The 16,022-nt window shown below is 46.3% G+C and overlaps 1 protein-coding gene across 1 annotated transcript in view; it reads left to right on the top strand.

Annotated features, from left to right (window-relative positions):
• Positions 1-2,391: 2,391 nt before the first annotated feature.
• LOC8041710 (glutamate decarboxylase) overlaps positions 2,392-16,022 on the top strand; it is a 79,448-nt gene continuing 65,817 nt past the window's right edge. The window contains exons 1-2 of the mRNA XM_042293717.1: positions 2,392-2,395; positions 3,325-3,558. Coding sequence (XP_042149651.1) covers positions 2,392-2,395; positions 3,325-3,558 — 238 coding nt within the window. The remainder of the gene's footprint in view (positions 2,396-3,324; positions 3,559-16,022) is intronic.

Genomic DNA, 16,022 nt, shown 5'->3' with positions numbered 1-16,022 from the left:
GAAAGTAGGCGGCGGTACTGCAATACATAATCTGACGGTAAATGTCTACAGCGGGGACTTTCTATACCGGAAACACACGAGAAAGCTCATTGAACGCGAGGGCGCGATAGGCACCTTCTACCTCGGACGGGGTGTCCGATTCTGAATCAACGGCAGTCGGCTTGCGCGTCAGTGCGACTCGGATCGGAGCCTTTCCAATTCCTAGTCCTCCGCCGCCCCCCCCCCCCCCCCCCCCCCCTACCCCACCCCGCTAACAAAAAGTAATGTAAAAAAGAAAAAAATGCAGCAACGGCTCCTGTTTCCATGAAGGCATCAATCCGCTTATAGAAATATGACGTCTCTTGCTGCACTTTCTCCTCTCTCTCTCTCCGACTCAGATTCTTTTTTTAGCTTTTTTTGGGCCGTTGCACCTTATCTCCGGCTAACAGCCCGGGACTCTGAATGCAGCGGTCCGTGAAGCGGTACAACACCGTTGCTCTGGGGACTCCGACGTTTCAAAGCTACGGCGTCGAACGCCTCGCAGCAGACGATGTTCAACCCCACGTTGAGCGCTTTCCGATACCTCTTTTTTTTTTTCAACTGCCGGCGTCCAGCGCCGCCTGTCGCAGTTTAAAGCCCCGGGAAGCGTAGAGAGGGCGCCATATTGCTTCCGAGCATGACTGACTCCCCAACCTTTCCCTACCCTCCCGTTTTCGAGAGAGAGAGAGGAATGAAAGAGAGAAAGAGAGAGAGAGAAAAGGGGGATGGAAAACTGATTTCTTTCAGCAGCCGTCGACGTGCCGTGTTATTATGGACGGCGGGGGAAGGGGAAGGGAGCCATTTTTGCATATTGCTCTACCATGTACCGTTTTCCTTCCTTTCCGTCGTTTGAATTGCGAGCCTCTGCGTTTTTTGGTTTCTGTATTATCGGGGATTTCACGTATCTTTTATTTTCGTCAATGTTGCTTTAAAGCCGTGTGGAGAAAGCTGCGCCGAGGGAAAGGGAAAGCGAGTGTTGTTTTGACGGCACCCCGGGGTGAACGCGAAATGGGTTGTCCGCGTGGGGTCCTGAGGTTAGGCGCCAAAGCGCGTTCCAATCAGGCCTTTTTTTACCCTTCCTGTTCGACGGCGGTTGTTAGAAGGCCTCCCTTTTCGATGGGTTTAGGGTAGTTTATTGCGGTTTAGAGGTAGTTGGCTTCCCCTCAGGGACCTGACGCATATTTGTCGACGATAATAGACGTGGACAAACCGCGGATGTTGATATAGCCTTCATCGTCGGGTTTAAATTAGGCCAGATTAATTACCTTGTCGCCGTGTCTTTCATGATTTTTTTTTTAGACCGCATTTCGCTAACAACAGCTAAGTGGAAAGTTGGGCCAGTTGGTTCATGGTTCTTTAAATAATTAAAAGCGCCGAAAAAGACAAGGCGAAAGAAGTGGAAGACACAAAGCGCACTCGCAACTGTTGTTTATTTTGAAAAGTACATGCATTTATAGGCCCCAGAACCCTGCTTGCTTCTCTCAAATATTCAAGCTCACTCTTTGACAGGGCGAGTGACGTTTCACTAAGACACTCAACGACCTTATCCCTAACTGCATACGCCTCGTGCACCTCTCTGCTTGTTCGGTCGCGATAACGAGCCAAAATCTTAATGTCATGTAGCACTGGCGTACACGGGCATCTATTGCAATGAATGGCGAGATGGCCAGACGGGCTGGCTCGCGTGGCAGCCGCATGCTCGCGGGCGCGGTCATTCACGTATCTGCCCGTCTGGCCAATGTACACAGCGCCGCATGACAGCAAGATTTCATATACAACTCCTGAGGCACACTCGGCAAATTTTGTTCTTTGTTTTTCGCTGCAAAGATCAGTCTGTTGATCGGCACAATTGATTTTATGGCAAAGTCGGACCATCCGATTGGGCGCTGAGAAAACCACAGGTACGTTGAAACGCTGGGCCCCATTTTTTTAAATTATGTGACACTAAGTGTAGGTATGGAATAACCGCTGGCCTCATATTGGGTCTCTCGAGGGCGGGTTTGCCCGTTCCTTTTATCTTTTTTACCAGGCCTTCAGCAACCTCAGTTAAGAACCTTTGCGGAAAGCCGGCCTCTTGCAGATTTGTGATCGCGCGACAGATGTAATGGTTGATGTCGAGAAAACAAAATCTTCCCAAATCACCCGCCCTTCCCATCGGAAATGAAAGGTGACGAATGGATCGATTTGCGGGAATTTTTTCTCCAATGCCCACTTCCATTCGAGACCTTTCGTGTATTTTTTGTTTTTTTCTGCACAGAGAAGCTGCGTGATGAAGTGATTAGGCCGTCTGCTTTAGTTTTAGGCAGGCTGGATAAGGTAGGATACGAGCGTTACTAAAACATAACTGAGCATTGCTGTTCGTTAGTCGGGCACATGGGTATCTTACTTCTTAGCCACTATGGAAAGAACACGATACTTTACGGGAAAAGCTGCTGCTTACCTCTTGTCGTCAGTTCTGTAGTGGCAGAATCGGTGGCCGACACGACGCCAGAAAATATTGAAGGGATAAAGTAGCAATAAAAACTGTTGAAAGGCAAAAAAAAAAAAAAGCCGCAATTGTTAGGAAGTAATAAAGAGCGTTGGCGCGTTCAGTTTTCAAGGTTGACCTTCTATGTAATTTCGTAGATATCTATCTTCATTTCTCCTTTTGGTGTTTCTGAATGGTGGCATAAACATACCATGAGCGGGAAGACGGCGAGCTGAATGTTCGCATAGAAAAAGTACGTGCATAGTGTCATTTGTTAAAAAATTAAAGCCGTTTACAACTCCCAGTAACGCCGAATTAGAGCGCAGCTCTTGAGGAGGAGGAGGGGAGGGTACGGAGAGGGGGCTATGCCCCTCCTCCTCTCCTGCTTGCCTCCCATTTAGAGCGGAAAAATTCTCCACTAAATTTAGCGGGGAAATTTTTTTGCTGGATTTAGCGGGGTATTTTTTTCGCTAAATTTGGCGGGGAATTTTTTCTGCTAAATTTAGCGGGGACAATTTTCCGCTAAATGTAGCGGGGAAAAATTTTACGCTAATTTTAGAGGGAAGAATTTTCTGCTAAATTTGGCGGCGAAATTTACCCATCATGCACCGCGCGGTTACGCCGACGCCCACGGCGACGCTGCTCAAGCCGGAAACGGGCGCCTAAGAGCTGCGCTCTAAAAACAAACAGACAAAAATAATCCGGAAATAAAGAGGGAAGAACACACTAGAGCGCTTACTGACAACTGATCTTGATTTGCGTGTGAATTGAGTTGCTTTTGAAGAGTGCCTCTTAGAGTTATTAATTGAGCCGGACTCTCGCTTCCTTTGACGCTGCAGACCTGTACCCGTTCTCGGACGACGGGCCGGCGACCCGCGCCTTCCTCAGCCGCGTCTTCGAGATCCTCTGGCAGTACGTGGACCAGCAGCAGGACCGGAGCAGCAAAATCCTCGACTTCCACATGCCGGACAAGCTGATGCAGATGCTGGACCTCGATCTGCCGGAAGACCCATTGGACCTGGGGCAGCTCTTCAAGGACTGCAGCGACGCCCTCAAGTTCCAGGTCCGCACCGGTGAGTTCGCTAAAGGCCGCAGAGCTGCAAGTATTCGCAGGACACAATATTTGAGCACGTTGAACTCGAGGCATGTTCAGAACGAGCATCGACTTATCGTCTGCCCTGTTGTCAGCGGACATTTTTTTGCAGCATGGTCAGCTAAGGCAGCTAGTGAATGACAACGAGAGCCCTTTCGAAAAATCGAAACAATTGTGGCGGCTTAGTGCCGTTCACGGCTTTTTGCGAACCAATTGGTCACGGATTCGATTTTGAATTGGCAACCTCCATTCACGACATCCCGTCACAACCGAATACAGTGCATGCATTTTGAAATATGTGACTTTCCCTGAATATATAATTGACAACTTTCAGCGATGGTGGAACCTGGATGAACGGCTTCAGATTGAGCGTGGTTGCTTACACCTTCCTGACGTAAAAGTATGAGGTACAGCTCTTAGATCCTTCGTGTTTCACAAAATTAGCATTATTTACACGTTGCAGGACTAACTTAGCACACGTGTTCTACGACAATCATCCAGTTGATCACAGCCAATTTGATGGAATCTAGCGCACCCACTATAGGCTGTAAAAGTGGGGGTACGGTACGTGTTGCCCTAGCAGGTAAACAATAGAAAAAAAAAATGTACTGTGTCCTAGGCTCCTTAAATAATCCGTGACCCGGGAGGTTCATGTTGCACTCTGGAGTGCTAGCCATGCCGCCAGGAAGGTAAGTCACACGGCCGGTTGTACTACAACTCCCCACTTACCGCTCATTCACACTGGAAGCGGAGCCGCGTTCGGAAAGTGGTTGCGAACGCGGTTGCATAAAGATGCAGTACAATTGCACGCGCACTTGATGACATCAATTGCGCGTGCAATTGTACTGAATCTTTATACAACCGCGTACGCAACCGCTTTGCGAACGCGGATCCGCTTCCAGTGTGGATGAGCGGTTTGTCTAGGCAGATCCTTACGGCCGCTGGAGGTTCGTGTTTCAACGGGGGCTCTCACGAAGTTGAACGGCTGCAATACAAGCGAGGCGTTGATTTTATTTTTATACAGTGCTGAGATGGACTACAACGTCACCGGGTCGATCGAGACCGAAACCACGCCATTCCTCTACATGGCCAAAGAGGTTCCAAATTGCAACGCGCGCAGTGTTGCGTGCCGGGATTTTTCGAAGTGCCTGCGCCCCCCTGGTGTCGAGCATGTCGCAAGAAATCCCTACAGTGACTGCAATGTACATTACGTCTGGCCACGACCCTAGTTCTAGCACAGCTAGAATTTACCGCCAATGACGTTTAAGTGTCAGTCATGCACGAGTTTATAATTTCAGGGGAACGAAAGAATGTGAGTGCTTCGTTGTCACCGAGTTCACCAGAATCTGTCTGTTTTCATTTTATATAAATTCGTGTTCTGTGGCTACAAAACTAAATTCAAAGAGCTGTACTTCGTAATTTTTTTAAAAAAATATTGGACGAGTATTTTTTGCAAGTATTTTCGAGTGCCACGTCCGCGAAGTCCGTCCCCTTTTCAGTATTAGGCGGGACGCCGTCACTCGGGTTGCACTTATTTTTTTTATTGGTTTCCCAGGATCCGAAGTATCTCCTACGCATAACTACAACTCGGATGAATATCATCAGCAAACATCCGTCGTCAACAGCAAACTTCGTCAACAGCAACAGCTTCGCTGATAATACATATTGGTACGGCACGACATACGAGTATATATACACACAAACACACACACAAGAAAAATAAACATTGTTCTGTAATACGTCAAACGCACATGGCATTTTTCGAAGGAAACGGTAGACATTGTTTACGCAGCCTGCTCCACAAAAACACACATAAAAAAAAAAAAAGAAGCCGCCCTGGAGAGCCGACACCCAGGACGCGGAGCTGTTTGCGGAGGGTGACCGCAAAAGAGTCACTCGTGGCACAGCCCAGCTTCCGGACCAAGTGGGGCTCCCAGGGGGCGCCCCAGGTCGGCTTTTGGTGCTCCGCCCCATTCCCCCTCTCTTTCCCTTCGGCGTCTGGGGAGCTCGGGCAATTAAATGGGACCGCTCGACCGTGGATTAGGGATCGGCGTAGGGATACAAATTCCCCACTCAGCGCGGGGACGGTCGGGATTTACTGCGCGCGGGGGGCATTCCCTACCGGGGACGCGGGAGCCACCGGAGGCCGGAACTGGTAGCACTGTCCGCGACTTCGGAACAACCTGCCGGCCACATCAATCATCGTGGGAACCGAATTGGCGGAATATTCGCGTGCAGCGTACCACATAAAACGCACCGCTAGGTGGTACCCCCTCAGTTAGAAGGAATTATAGTCCACCTCGATCAAAATATTATGATCGCTTTCTTGTTAAAATTGCAATGTTCGACATTGGCAACTTTTTTTCTTTTGAGCCCTACAAAAGTCAGTGAATTATCTGTTAAGTTGATAAACCAAAGATACCAGTTCGCAAGCAGGTCTACATGAACCTAAACAACCTAGCAAAAAACAAGAAAGAAAAAGAAAACAGACAATTTCTTGTTTTTACTTTTCCCCCAAGCACTCTTAGAGCCAAGTTTAAAAATAAAACAAAATCGAGGTTAAATTGAAGATTATGTGACCCTGAGCAACGATGTTTCTTATGTATGATCATATCCTTCTCAATGACGTGTCGTAAACTTTGCGTGTTTGCCTCGCCAAACACCGGGCTCTCTCCGCAGTTTGCAGTGGTTCACTCTTTCAAGGCTCCGTGCGAATGTGCACCTGCAGGAATTTCTTGACGTCTTACAAGGACCACTACGCGCGTGCTCTGGTATGCTAAAGAGAAGCTCCGGATCTTTTTTGAGCCACCCAAATTAAACAAATTTTCGGAATACTCGGGCTCATCTCTTTCCGGCATGCCATTCATTATCTCTAAATTCAATAAAGCCACCAAAAAAAACGGAAAACTAAGCTGATGCCAAAACTGACATTCAAATCTTCTTGTCCACTCCAATGGGGAAACGTCGCACGTTATATCAATCGCAAGTCGAGCGAACAGTCTGCAAAACACAGTGCTTAGAGCATTTCTTGTTGTTTTTACTTTGCTGGCGTGAGCTTATCCAGCATTCATTTTCAACCAACAAAAGTTTCGTTACCTGTTGGGACCAGGGATGGATGGATCGATCGATGCTAACCGCTGTACCCTTTATATCGTGTGCCAGCTTGCACCACCTAGCCTAGTTGTACGTCATTCAATGCTCCCTAGATAATTTCCACTAGTCTTCCTATCTCCTTTTTGTTATTAAAATGCTCTCAACATTCATTCTTTCATTCTCATTTGCAAACCTGGACTATGTTTCCAGTGTTGCCAGGAGAGTGTCTGAACCTCTCGTACTAAAATTTGAAACTCTAGTCACTTCCTAAAAATAATTACTGTGGCTCGTAAGCCGTGTTACTAGTTCAGATGTGTCCATTTAATCTGTCGAACGACATTTGAGGCAAATCATTGACTCTCCGAATTTTGGCGGCCTCCTAAGCTTTCTGAATTCCTAATTGCAAAATAAAACCCACTTTTTTTTTTTCGAACGGGGATTAGTTTTTTAAAAGTTTAATAAATTAGTAAGAAAAAAAGCGGAAAAGGCCAATCAATTGGAATTCATTGTAACCGCGGTAGCGCAATGGAAGCGACTGATGGGTGTGTTAAACTGCTCAAGGTTGCCTTTTTGAAGCCCGTTGGAGTCTGACCGTCGTCGAGTTTCGCTCCGCTCCTAATCCCCGGAAGTCACCAAGATAGCGAGGTCTCCTTAGGACGGCGTAGACAGAGCTTCAAACTAGGCGTATAGTTTATGGCGCTCAATTACGATCCTAAATACCTCCAACGACCGCTACGCAAAAAAAAAAAAAAAAAAAAAAAAAAAAAAAAAAAAGATTACGATTCCCGACAAAACAATGTTGTATAAATCAATAAAAGAAGGACGCGATGGAGAGCTTCAATTTCTGGTACGTAAAGGGGACTACAAATAATCTTTCACCCGTGGCGCATAATTCTTGCGGTTTTGCGACGTTTGCGCGCTTTTAAGGCTTTCGCGAACTCCGAGATATAATCGGCAATTAACGGCGAACCAGTGTCAGCTATTTGCCATCCAACTGAGATAATGACGTAAAGCACTTATTAAACATATTTTGTAAGATGAAGCGTTTTTTATTGGCAGATCGCTGATTTTATTCGCATAACAAGCGCCGAGAGTCTACCCGACTCCCGCTATGACAGGTATTGCGTTTGACCTTATTCAGTTTATTGACAAGGCCAGCTTGTAGGCATGATATCACTCGGAGTAATAACGATCTGTTATAGCTCCTGCTACGTAAACAAACAAAAAATACGAGCGCTTCGACTGAAGTCAACTGTTTGTAAACATTAAAAAAAAAGTCTCGAAAAAATCAGGTTAAGAAAGAAAGAAAGGGAGAAAGAGAGAATATATAAATAATGTGTGTGGTGAGATGAGTTTTGGACGTGACCACGTGGTTCTTCAGTTTTTTCTACATGTAAGCCTACGTCTGTCTAAAACAAAACCAGAATAAATGACTGGTATCGCTTTAGTGGCACGAAATATGGTTACAGCCGAAATATTGCATCAGTGTGAATCTGCGTACTCCACTCATACCGATTTTATAAATGCGACCACCCGCTCTTTAGCGAGTGGCAAGCGGTTTAGCTTTTAGTCGAGGAACACTGGCGCAGCGCCCTCGTGACGTCACGTAGCGGTGGAGCTGCGGTTGGCTGGTTGGACCGCGTACCGCAGCCCCCTTGTGGCGTCACGCCACGGTCGTATACGGCCGATGATCACTGTTGCAAACCCTCTAGCGCAGGGGCCGGCAACCCACGACCCGCAGGGCAGTTTCATATGGCCCCCGGCACGACGCCAGAAATGAAGCCCCCCCCCCCCTCCCGCCCCCCCCCCCCCCCCTCCCCTGCAGCTCCCTCGCAGACCCAAGAACCACACGGAACTTACCACCACAGATGGGGTTAGACAGGAACAAGGAGCGCTTTCAATTGGTATTATCGGGCAGACCGGCATTCCCATACTTGGGCAGAAGACGTCTTCAATTCCTTTTTGCCCTTTTTTCTCCCCCCCCCCCCCCCCCTCCCCTCCAGTCTGGCCCCCTCCGTGTCGACTTCGTGACGAATCGATCCGTCGCTGCAAAAGGTTGCCGACCCCTGCTCTACCAGGTTTTGCCATAGACACCCGAAACCAAACTTTGAGCCTCGATATTTATAAAATAACACAATATAAAAAAAAAAAAAGAATCCTTGTTATTTTAGGGACACTGCTTTAGCTAAGAACATTCATAATCCCAAATTAATATATATATATGCAACATTAGGACCTGATGAAGAGCGGTCCCCGCTCGGAACGTCGTCCAATAAATACGTTTTAAAGAATTTACCTCCTTTTTACGATATATATATATATATATATATATATATATATATATATATATATATATATATATATATATATATATATATCAGTGTGTCGAACCGAAAACAATACGGGTTCGGTTACGGTTCAGGTAAATTTATTTTGTTCCGGTTCAGTTCCGGTTCGATTAATTCAATCCGCGAACCGGTTCGCGAACCGGTTCGGGGCGCTGAACCGGTTCGCGAACCGGTTCGGAAATTATAAATGACAAATTGCAACATCGAAATAAATTACAAATAAAACATCTGAAATCAACACATACGAAACGGGATACATCGTAGTGTAAGGCTCAGGGATTTCTACCGGGAATGGTTTCTTTATGTGCACTCAAAGGTTACCTCACCGACGTTTACGCATTCGGACTTGATCTAATTGGGTCCGACGCAGTAACTGTAAAATCCGCGACCTCTTTACAAACCCACTTACAAGTAGAACTCGCTAACTATCCCGCCACCTCGGCGTGTAAGCAATTGAAGGAACAGTGGGGAGAAAATACAGCTTTCTTTATTTGAACTAGCCTTCGGTAACTCAAATTAGACCCTTAAAGAAGTTTTCATTAAACAAGATACGGAATATGAAAAACACTTCACAGAACGCAACGCCAGAAGGACGTAATAGGATAAATATTAAAATAGAAGAAACGGAAATAAACAGCGCGCAAAAAATACACAGGACAAAAGGAAGGTGTGAACGACACAAGCGCTGAACTCACAACTAAACATTTATTGAAAAAACACCAACGAAATAAACCGCACTATCGCTTCAGCACGTGTCAAGATAGGTAATTTATTTTTTGTGAAGAAAAACCGATGTTTGGCTGACGCATGCATCTTGCCCCGCTTTTGTTATTGCATACGCTTCCAATAATTCCCTGGTAGTTTTATCTGTGCCCCTCCCGATGATGGTGATGTTATTGAATTGGGGCTGGCATTTACAGGCAGCACAATGCAGAAGCAAGTGACCCCCAGCGGTCGACCGGAGTGTCCAGTCATGCTCACGTGCCCTGTCATTAATGCATCGGCCAGTTTGGCCGATGTACACTCTTCCGCAGCTTAGTGGTATCTTGTAAACCACCCCCACCACACAATCAACATACTTGTTCCTGTGCTTTACGGCACATTGGCTCCTGCCCCTAGCCTTATCCGCAATTCTAGGGCAGAGTTGAGCCAAATTTCGTGGCGCCGAAAAAACAACAGGGACGTCAAACCGCCCGGCTACCTTTTTCAAATTGTGCGAGAGTTTGTGCATGTAGGGGAGTACCTGGGGTCTGGTTGCGGGTCTCTCTTTTTTCTGACTTGACCCTCCCTTAATCTTTTTTAGCAACGTCTGCGCCACTGCCAGGATAACTGACTCTGGGAAGCCGGCATCCGTCAGCCGCTGTACCTGCATCTTAAAACTTTCTGACATCGAATGGTAGCAGGACTTTTCCAAGGCAGTCTGGAGGCAAGAGGACGCAATGCTCCTTTTTACTAGTTTAGAGTGGGCGGAATCATAAGGGAGAAGTCCCTTCTTAGAGCGTGGTTGGTAAAGCCAACACACGTGACTTTCTTCAAAATCTAGTCTAAGGTCTAAAAATTGGAAGTGTGTCCCATCCTGTAGTTCATGGGCAAACCTTAGCCCCCCAGAACTAGTAAAAAGGAGCATTGCGTCTTCTTGCCTCCAGACTGCCTTGGAAAAGTCCTGCTACCATTCGATGTCAGAAAGTTTTAAGATGCAGGTACAGCGGCTGACGGATGCCGGCTTCCCAGAGTCAGTTATCCTGGCAGTGGCGCAGACGTTGCTAAAAAAGATTAAGGGAGGGTCAAGTCAGAAAAAAGAGAGACCCGCAACCAGACCCCAGGTACTCCCCTACATGCACAAACTCTCGCACAATTTGAAAAAGGTAGCCGGGCGGTTTGACGTCCCTGTTGTTTTTTCGGCGCCACGAAATTTGGCTCAACTCTGCCCTAGAATTGCGGATAAGGCTAGGGGCAGGAGCCAATGTGCCGTAAAGCACAGGAACAAGTATGTTGATTGTGTGGTGGGGGTGGTTTACAAGATACCACTAAGCTGCGGAAGAGTGTACATCGGCCAAACTGGCCGATGCATTAATGACAGGGCACGTGAGCATGACTGGACACTCCGGTCGACCGCTGGGGGTCACTTGCTTCTGCATTGTGCTGCCTGTAAATGCCAGCCCCAATTCAATAACATCACCATCATCGGGAGGGGCACAGATAAAACTACCAGGGAATTATTGGAAGCGTATGCAATAACAAAAGCGGGGCAAGATGCATGCGTCAGCCAAACATCGGTTTTTCTTCACAAAAAATAAATTACCTATCTTGACACGTGCTGAAGCGATAGTGCGGTTTATTTCGTTGGTGTTTTTTCAATAAATGTTTAGTTGTGAGTTCAGCGCTTGTGTCGTTCACACCTTCCTTTCGTCCTGTGTATTTTTTGCGCGCTGTTTATTTCCGTTACCATGAACCAACTCGCCTACATCACGACACCGAAATAGAAGAGTTCGCTGTCTCACAAATATGTTAGCTTCTAACTGCCTATACGAAACCGGATGCATTATTGTCAAACTCCACAGCCTTTTCTTTTCTCATTCCGATGGAAGCAAGCTTCAAGAACTCGCGCGTTCTTGAAACGTGTTATGAATTGAGCACACAGCAGCATTTAGGATTTACGAGATTGTAAAAAAATGAAATCCGGTGACGCAATATTTTTTTTTTTTTTTTTTTTTTTTTTTTTTTTTGCACAGCCTTCTAATTTTCTCTCTTCCGTGCAAGCCGCGGCAATATAACGGTTCGGGTTCGAGTTCAGCTCCGGAAAAAATACCGGTTCGGTTCCGGTTTTCGGTTCAGTTCGGTTCCGGTTCGACACTCATATATATATATATATATATATATATATATATATATATATATATATATATATATATATATATATATATATTTATATATATATATATATATATATATATCAAATATTATTCCCCTCCCCCGAGTAGAGCGCGCATACACAGCTTTACTCGACGCTCATGCACGCGCCACCCTCCCAGGCATCAACTGCATAGCCACACAAACTTGTCCGCGTATATAGACCGTTCCATTAGGGTTTTAGCAAAGAGGGTAAAAAGAGAACAAAATGCGCTCCCCGTCTCGCCCGAATGTCGTCTGCTCCGCCGAGTGGGCAGTATCTAGCATCCGGCTGGCGTACAAACTCTGTTTAAAATCGCGTCATTTTGGGAATTTCAAGCGCAGATGCGCAGATTTTGGTATGCCAGTTATCGTGTATTACTATGCTAGATAAAAAAGACTAACAGAGTCCAATTGCGCTGTTATCTGCGTGCAAATAAAAAAAAGAAATAGGGAAAACTGTGTCAGACTGGCCGGTCTCTCCGGCGAAAAGTGAATCCGGTGGCTGTATCTTTTTTACTATACAAAGTTCGTACTGGTGTAGGCCTTTAGCGACCATGAGTGGATGTCTGAAATAATAAATAAAAACGTGCTCTCCTGCCGCAATACACGCAGTAGTTGAGGGTAGTACTGCCGGCTGACTCAACTGCTATTTAAGTAACGGAAAAAAGATATGTCAGTCGATCATTTACCGAAGTAGAACAACAGAGAGCTCTAGGCTGATTTTGGAGTAGCCATAACTATACTAAGAACGCGAACCACTTCACAACGGCAGCCACGAGCGAGAGTTTCGATGTTCCGTACAGCCCGCCGATACAGCCCAAAGATGGAGAATGGTAACCTCCCGTTTTGTCGTCTGCTAGCGGAGTCGGCGCGTGCTCTCTCTCTCGTTTTACCCCGCCGAACCCGCTGACTTTCCCGGATGTATGGAGAGGGCACTGCTGTCGAACAGAATGGTGCCGCCCAGAGAGCGCTAAATGGAATGGTCTATAGTGGCGCCGTCTCACGCTTCGTATAACACATTGCAAGGATACGTCACAGTGCTTATGATTCCAGGCGTTTCCTATTTCCTGTGGCTTATTTCCATTCGAGATCATAATTTTTCATCGTCTGCACTAAGAACACCGTGTTTCTCTCAAAATGAAGTCAGCTCGCTGTGGCAGCAGACGGCAACAGCCTCAGCGCCAGAGCGCTTCCGTCGTCGATAGAATTTCATAAAATTAATCTCAGTTAGCGAGCTACCTGGCAACATTGCAAGTTTCGTGAGAAAAGCCTGAGGGGTAAGATGAGGAAACGCAGTGCTTAATCGACGCTAAAGTAGCCGCTAATTACAGCGGGGATTCTGCGCTGGATGTGTGAGCCGGTCTTAGACCACAAACTGCCCACAAAAGCCGTAGTATAACACTGCGTTTGCTGCAGACACGACATACTATTTTCCCGTCTCACGCCTGTTCGAAGCAGATTTGCTTCATAGATGTGTATACTTCGTCTGCAGACTGCAGACAGTTATGTCCAGGGTGACAGGGACGTCATGCAATGACGCTTGAGGCGGTGTTGCAGATTGCCTTTTGTATGATGCATCTGTAGTATGAACGCGGTTGAACGAAACCAGACCGACACTGTGATGTGGCCCAAAATAAGCGGCGGTGTTCCGCGGCAGCAGCCCGTGGTCCTCGAATCCGGCGGCGTCGGGTATCGACGTCAGCCATCCGCGCTGGCGCTCTGCCGGCGCGGCGACCGCATGCCAGGGCCAGCTGGGGCCGAGAGGGGGCGTGCGCGGCACCACGTGACCGCTCCACCGAAAAATAATATTTGTGCTTCCCCGGCGAACGAAGTGCCGCCGTCGGGGACAATGGGCGCGCATATTAGGCCACTCTTCAGACTCTCCCCGCGTTCCTTTTATCTGCCTGCTTCCTCCGAACTCGGTCCCGACTCCGCGCCCCGAGGAGGCGACAGTTATTAGTTCGAAGAATAGCTTTGTCACTCTTGGAATCGCGACTCCCCTTCCTTTGTGGCGTGCTTCTGACGCTTTTGGTGCTGGCGTCTTGAACTGCGGGAGTAATGCTATAGCTCCAAATGTCCGACCTTCTGATGGTGACATACCACGAATTATTGTGCAAAGTTTAGATTGTTAGCGGCGCATTAACTCTCGCTTAGCTACTTGTGCTGGCAGCGGTACTTTGTCGCCATTTATATATATATTATATATATATATATATATGTATATTAAGCTACACATACAGCACGCATAGTGCGATTCCCTGTGATTGTTATTAAGAACCGCGCCTTGGATTCGGCATTACATAGCTTCCTTCTTCGCCGTATAGAGACCATTCCAATCATGACTTTCTGAGTGTTGCCACCTTTGCATTTTGGGCGCAAAGACATAATAGCTCATTTCCGTGAGATATCTTACTCTGCGCATGCGTCCACAGCCAGTCTTGTGTAAGTTACTTTTAAAAAGTAATTCGTTACAGTTACAGTTACTTTCAGAAAAAAGTAGTGAAGTTACCGTTACAGTTACCGCAACAAAAAAGTAACTCGTTACAGTTACAGTTACTTTTAAAAAGTAACGACGTTACTTTTCAGTTACTTTTTCTCTAACACAAAAAAAATTAGGAAAAACTAGCAAACGCTTTTCACCAAGTTTATTTGCATAAAATTAAAAAGTGTGCTTTTTACTTCGTATTGTAAGTTAGCAGCAGCTGCTTCTCGAAATTAGTTTCTGCAAGTTTCCCTTGTTTGATAACGAACACGTCCCTACCCTTGTTGAACAGGCGCTCGTCTAACCCACTAGATGGGATTGCAGTGTTGTTTCGCCTGAAAAGGTTTTTGATTGCCGGGTAGGCGGTGAGGCAATAGAGTGCCGTTTTCTGCGGTCAATGTGTTGGTAGCCTCCTCCACGTCAGCAAAATACTCTCTGTACGCCCGCCATGGTAGTTTCTCTTTGTTCTTATCAACATTCATATATATCCTTGGTAGCACTAGCACATTGCTGGCTCGTTGACGGTTGCACGGGGTTCATAGAGTCCCCGGACATATTTCAGTTTGTACCCGGCAAGCCAGAAACAAACCCCGCGCAAACAGCAGTAAATTTTGCCTCGACTGTAGACACTACACCGGATTAATGGCGCAAATCAAAATACGAAATATGCGTAGTGCGGAGTGGCGGCGCTAATCAAAATACGAAACATTCGCAGTGCCCTCCGCATGTATTGTTGTTTCACGTTTGATTCACCCGATTAAAAAGCGTTTGCGCAGAAAAAAAGAACAACCGCAACAAAGACAGTTCTTCAAGACACTAAGATGCAAATGTTCAGTCACAAAGTACAAGCGCGTGCTAAAGATAACATTTTTTTTTTCACCAAACCTACACGTGGCTATATTCGGGTCGTGACTGGCGAGAAGGAACGTATTCACAAGTCTGTGCAAAAAATAACTTGACACTCGAAATGTCGGAAGAGACAATTTGGAAAGCGCAAAAAATGGCTAAATTGTACTCGTTCAGTGATATATTATTCATAAAACACTGGAAAGTAACGACAAAAGTAACTTCGTTACTTTCATCGTCACATCAGAAAAAAGTAAGAGAACTACAGTTACAAGTTACACTTTTAAAAAGTAACTCGTTACAGTTACAAGTTACATTTTTAAAAAGTAACTCGTTACAGTTACAAGTTACATTTTTAAAAAGTAACTCGTTACAGTTACAAGTTACCAAAAAGTAACGAAATTACAGTAACGCGTTACTAGTAACGCGTTACTACCCAAGACTGTCCACAGCTCACTGATTGGGCACGTTTCGCCGGGATGATAAGCTTTAGAAAATGTTTGGCGACCTTTCAAGGTGTATGCTCTTCCTTACGTTTGTGGACACTAAACTGGCACTTGCAGAAACAACAGGCAACGCTGTGGCTCAGCCAAATCGCCGCTTTTCGTTGGCGATCACAATGCACGCGGAAAAAGGGCAATGAAGATTAAATCACGACTGATCTGACCGGTGTCGTATTTACAGCGACATCAAGACGCAATCCTGCTCATGATAACATGGCACCCAAGGAAAGAAAGAAGAAAATGAACTATTTTTGTCTGTTAATGAAGCCGGGTTTCGAAC

Source organism: Ixodes scapularis, unplaced genomic scaffold, assembly GCF_016920785.2.
Source record: "Ixodes scapularis isolate PalLabHiFi unplaced genomic scaffold, ASM1692078v2 PGA_scaffold4__175_contigs__length_147842914, whole genome shotgun sequence".
NCBI lineage: Eukaryota > Metazoa > Arthropoda > Arachnida > Ixodida > Ixodidae > Ixodes > Ixodes scapularis.
This window is presented reverse-complemented; position numbering and strand designations above follow the sequence as displayed.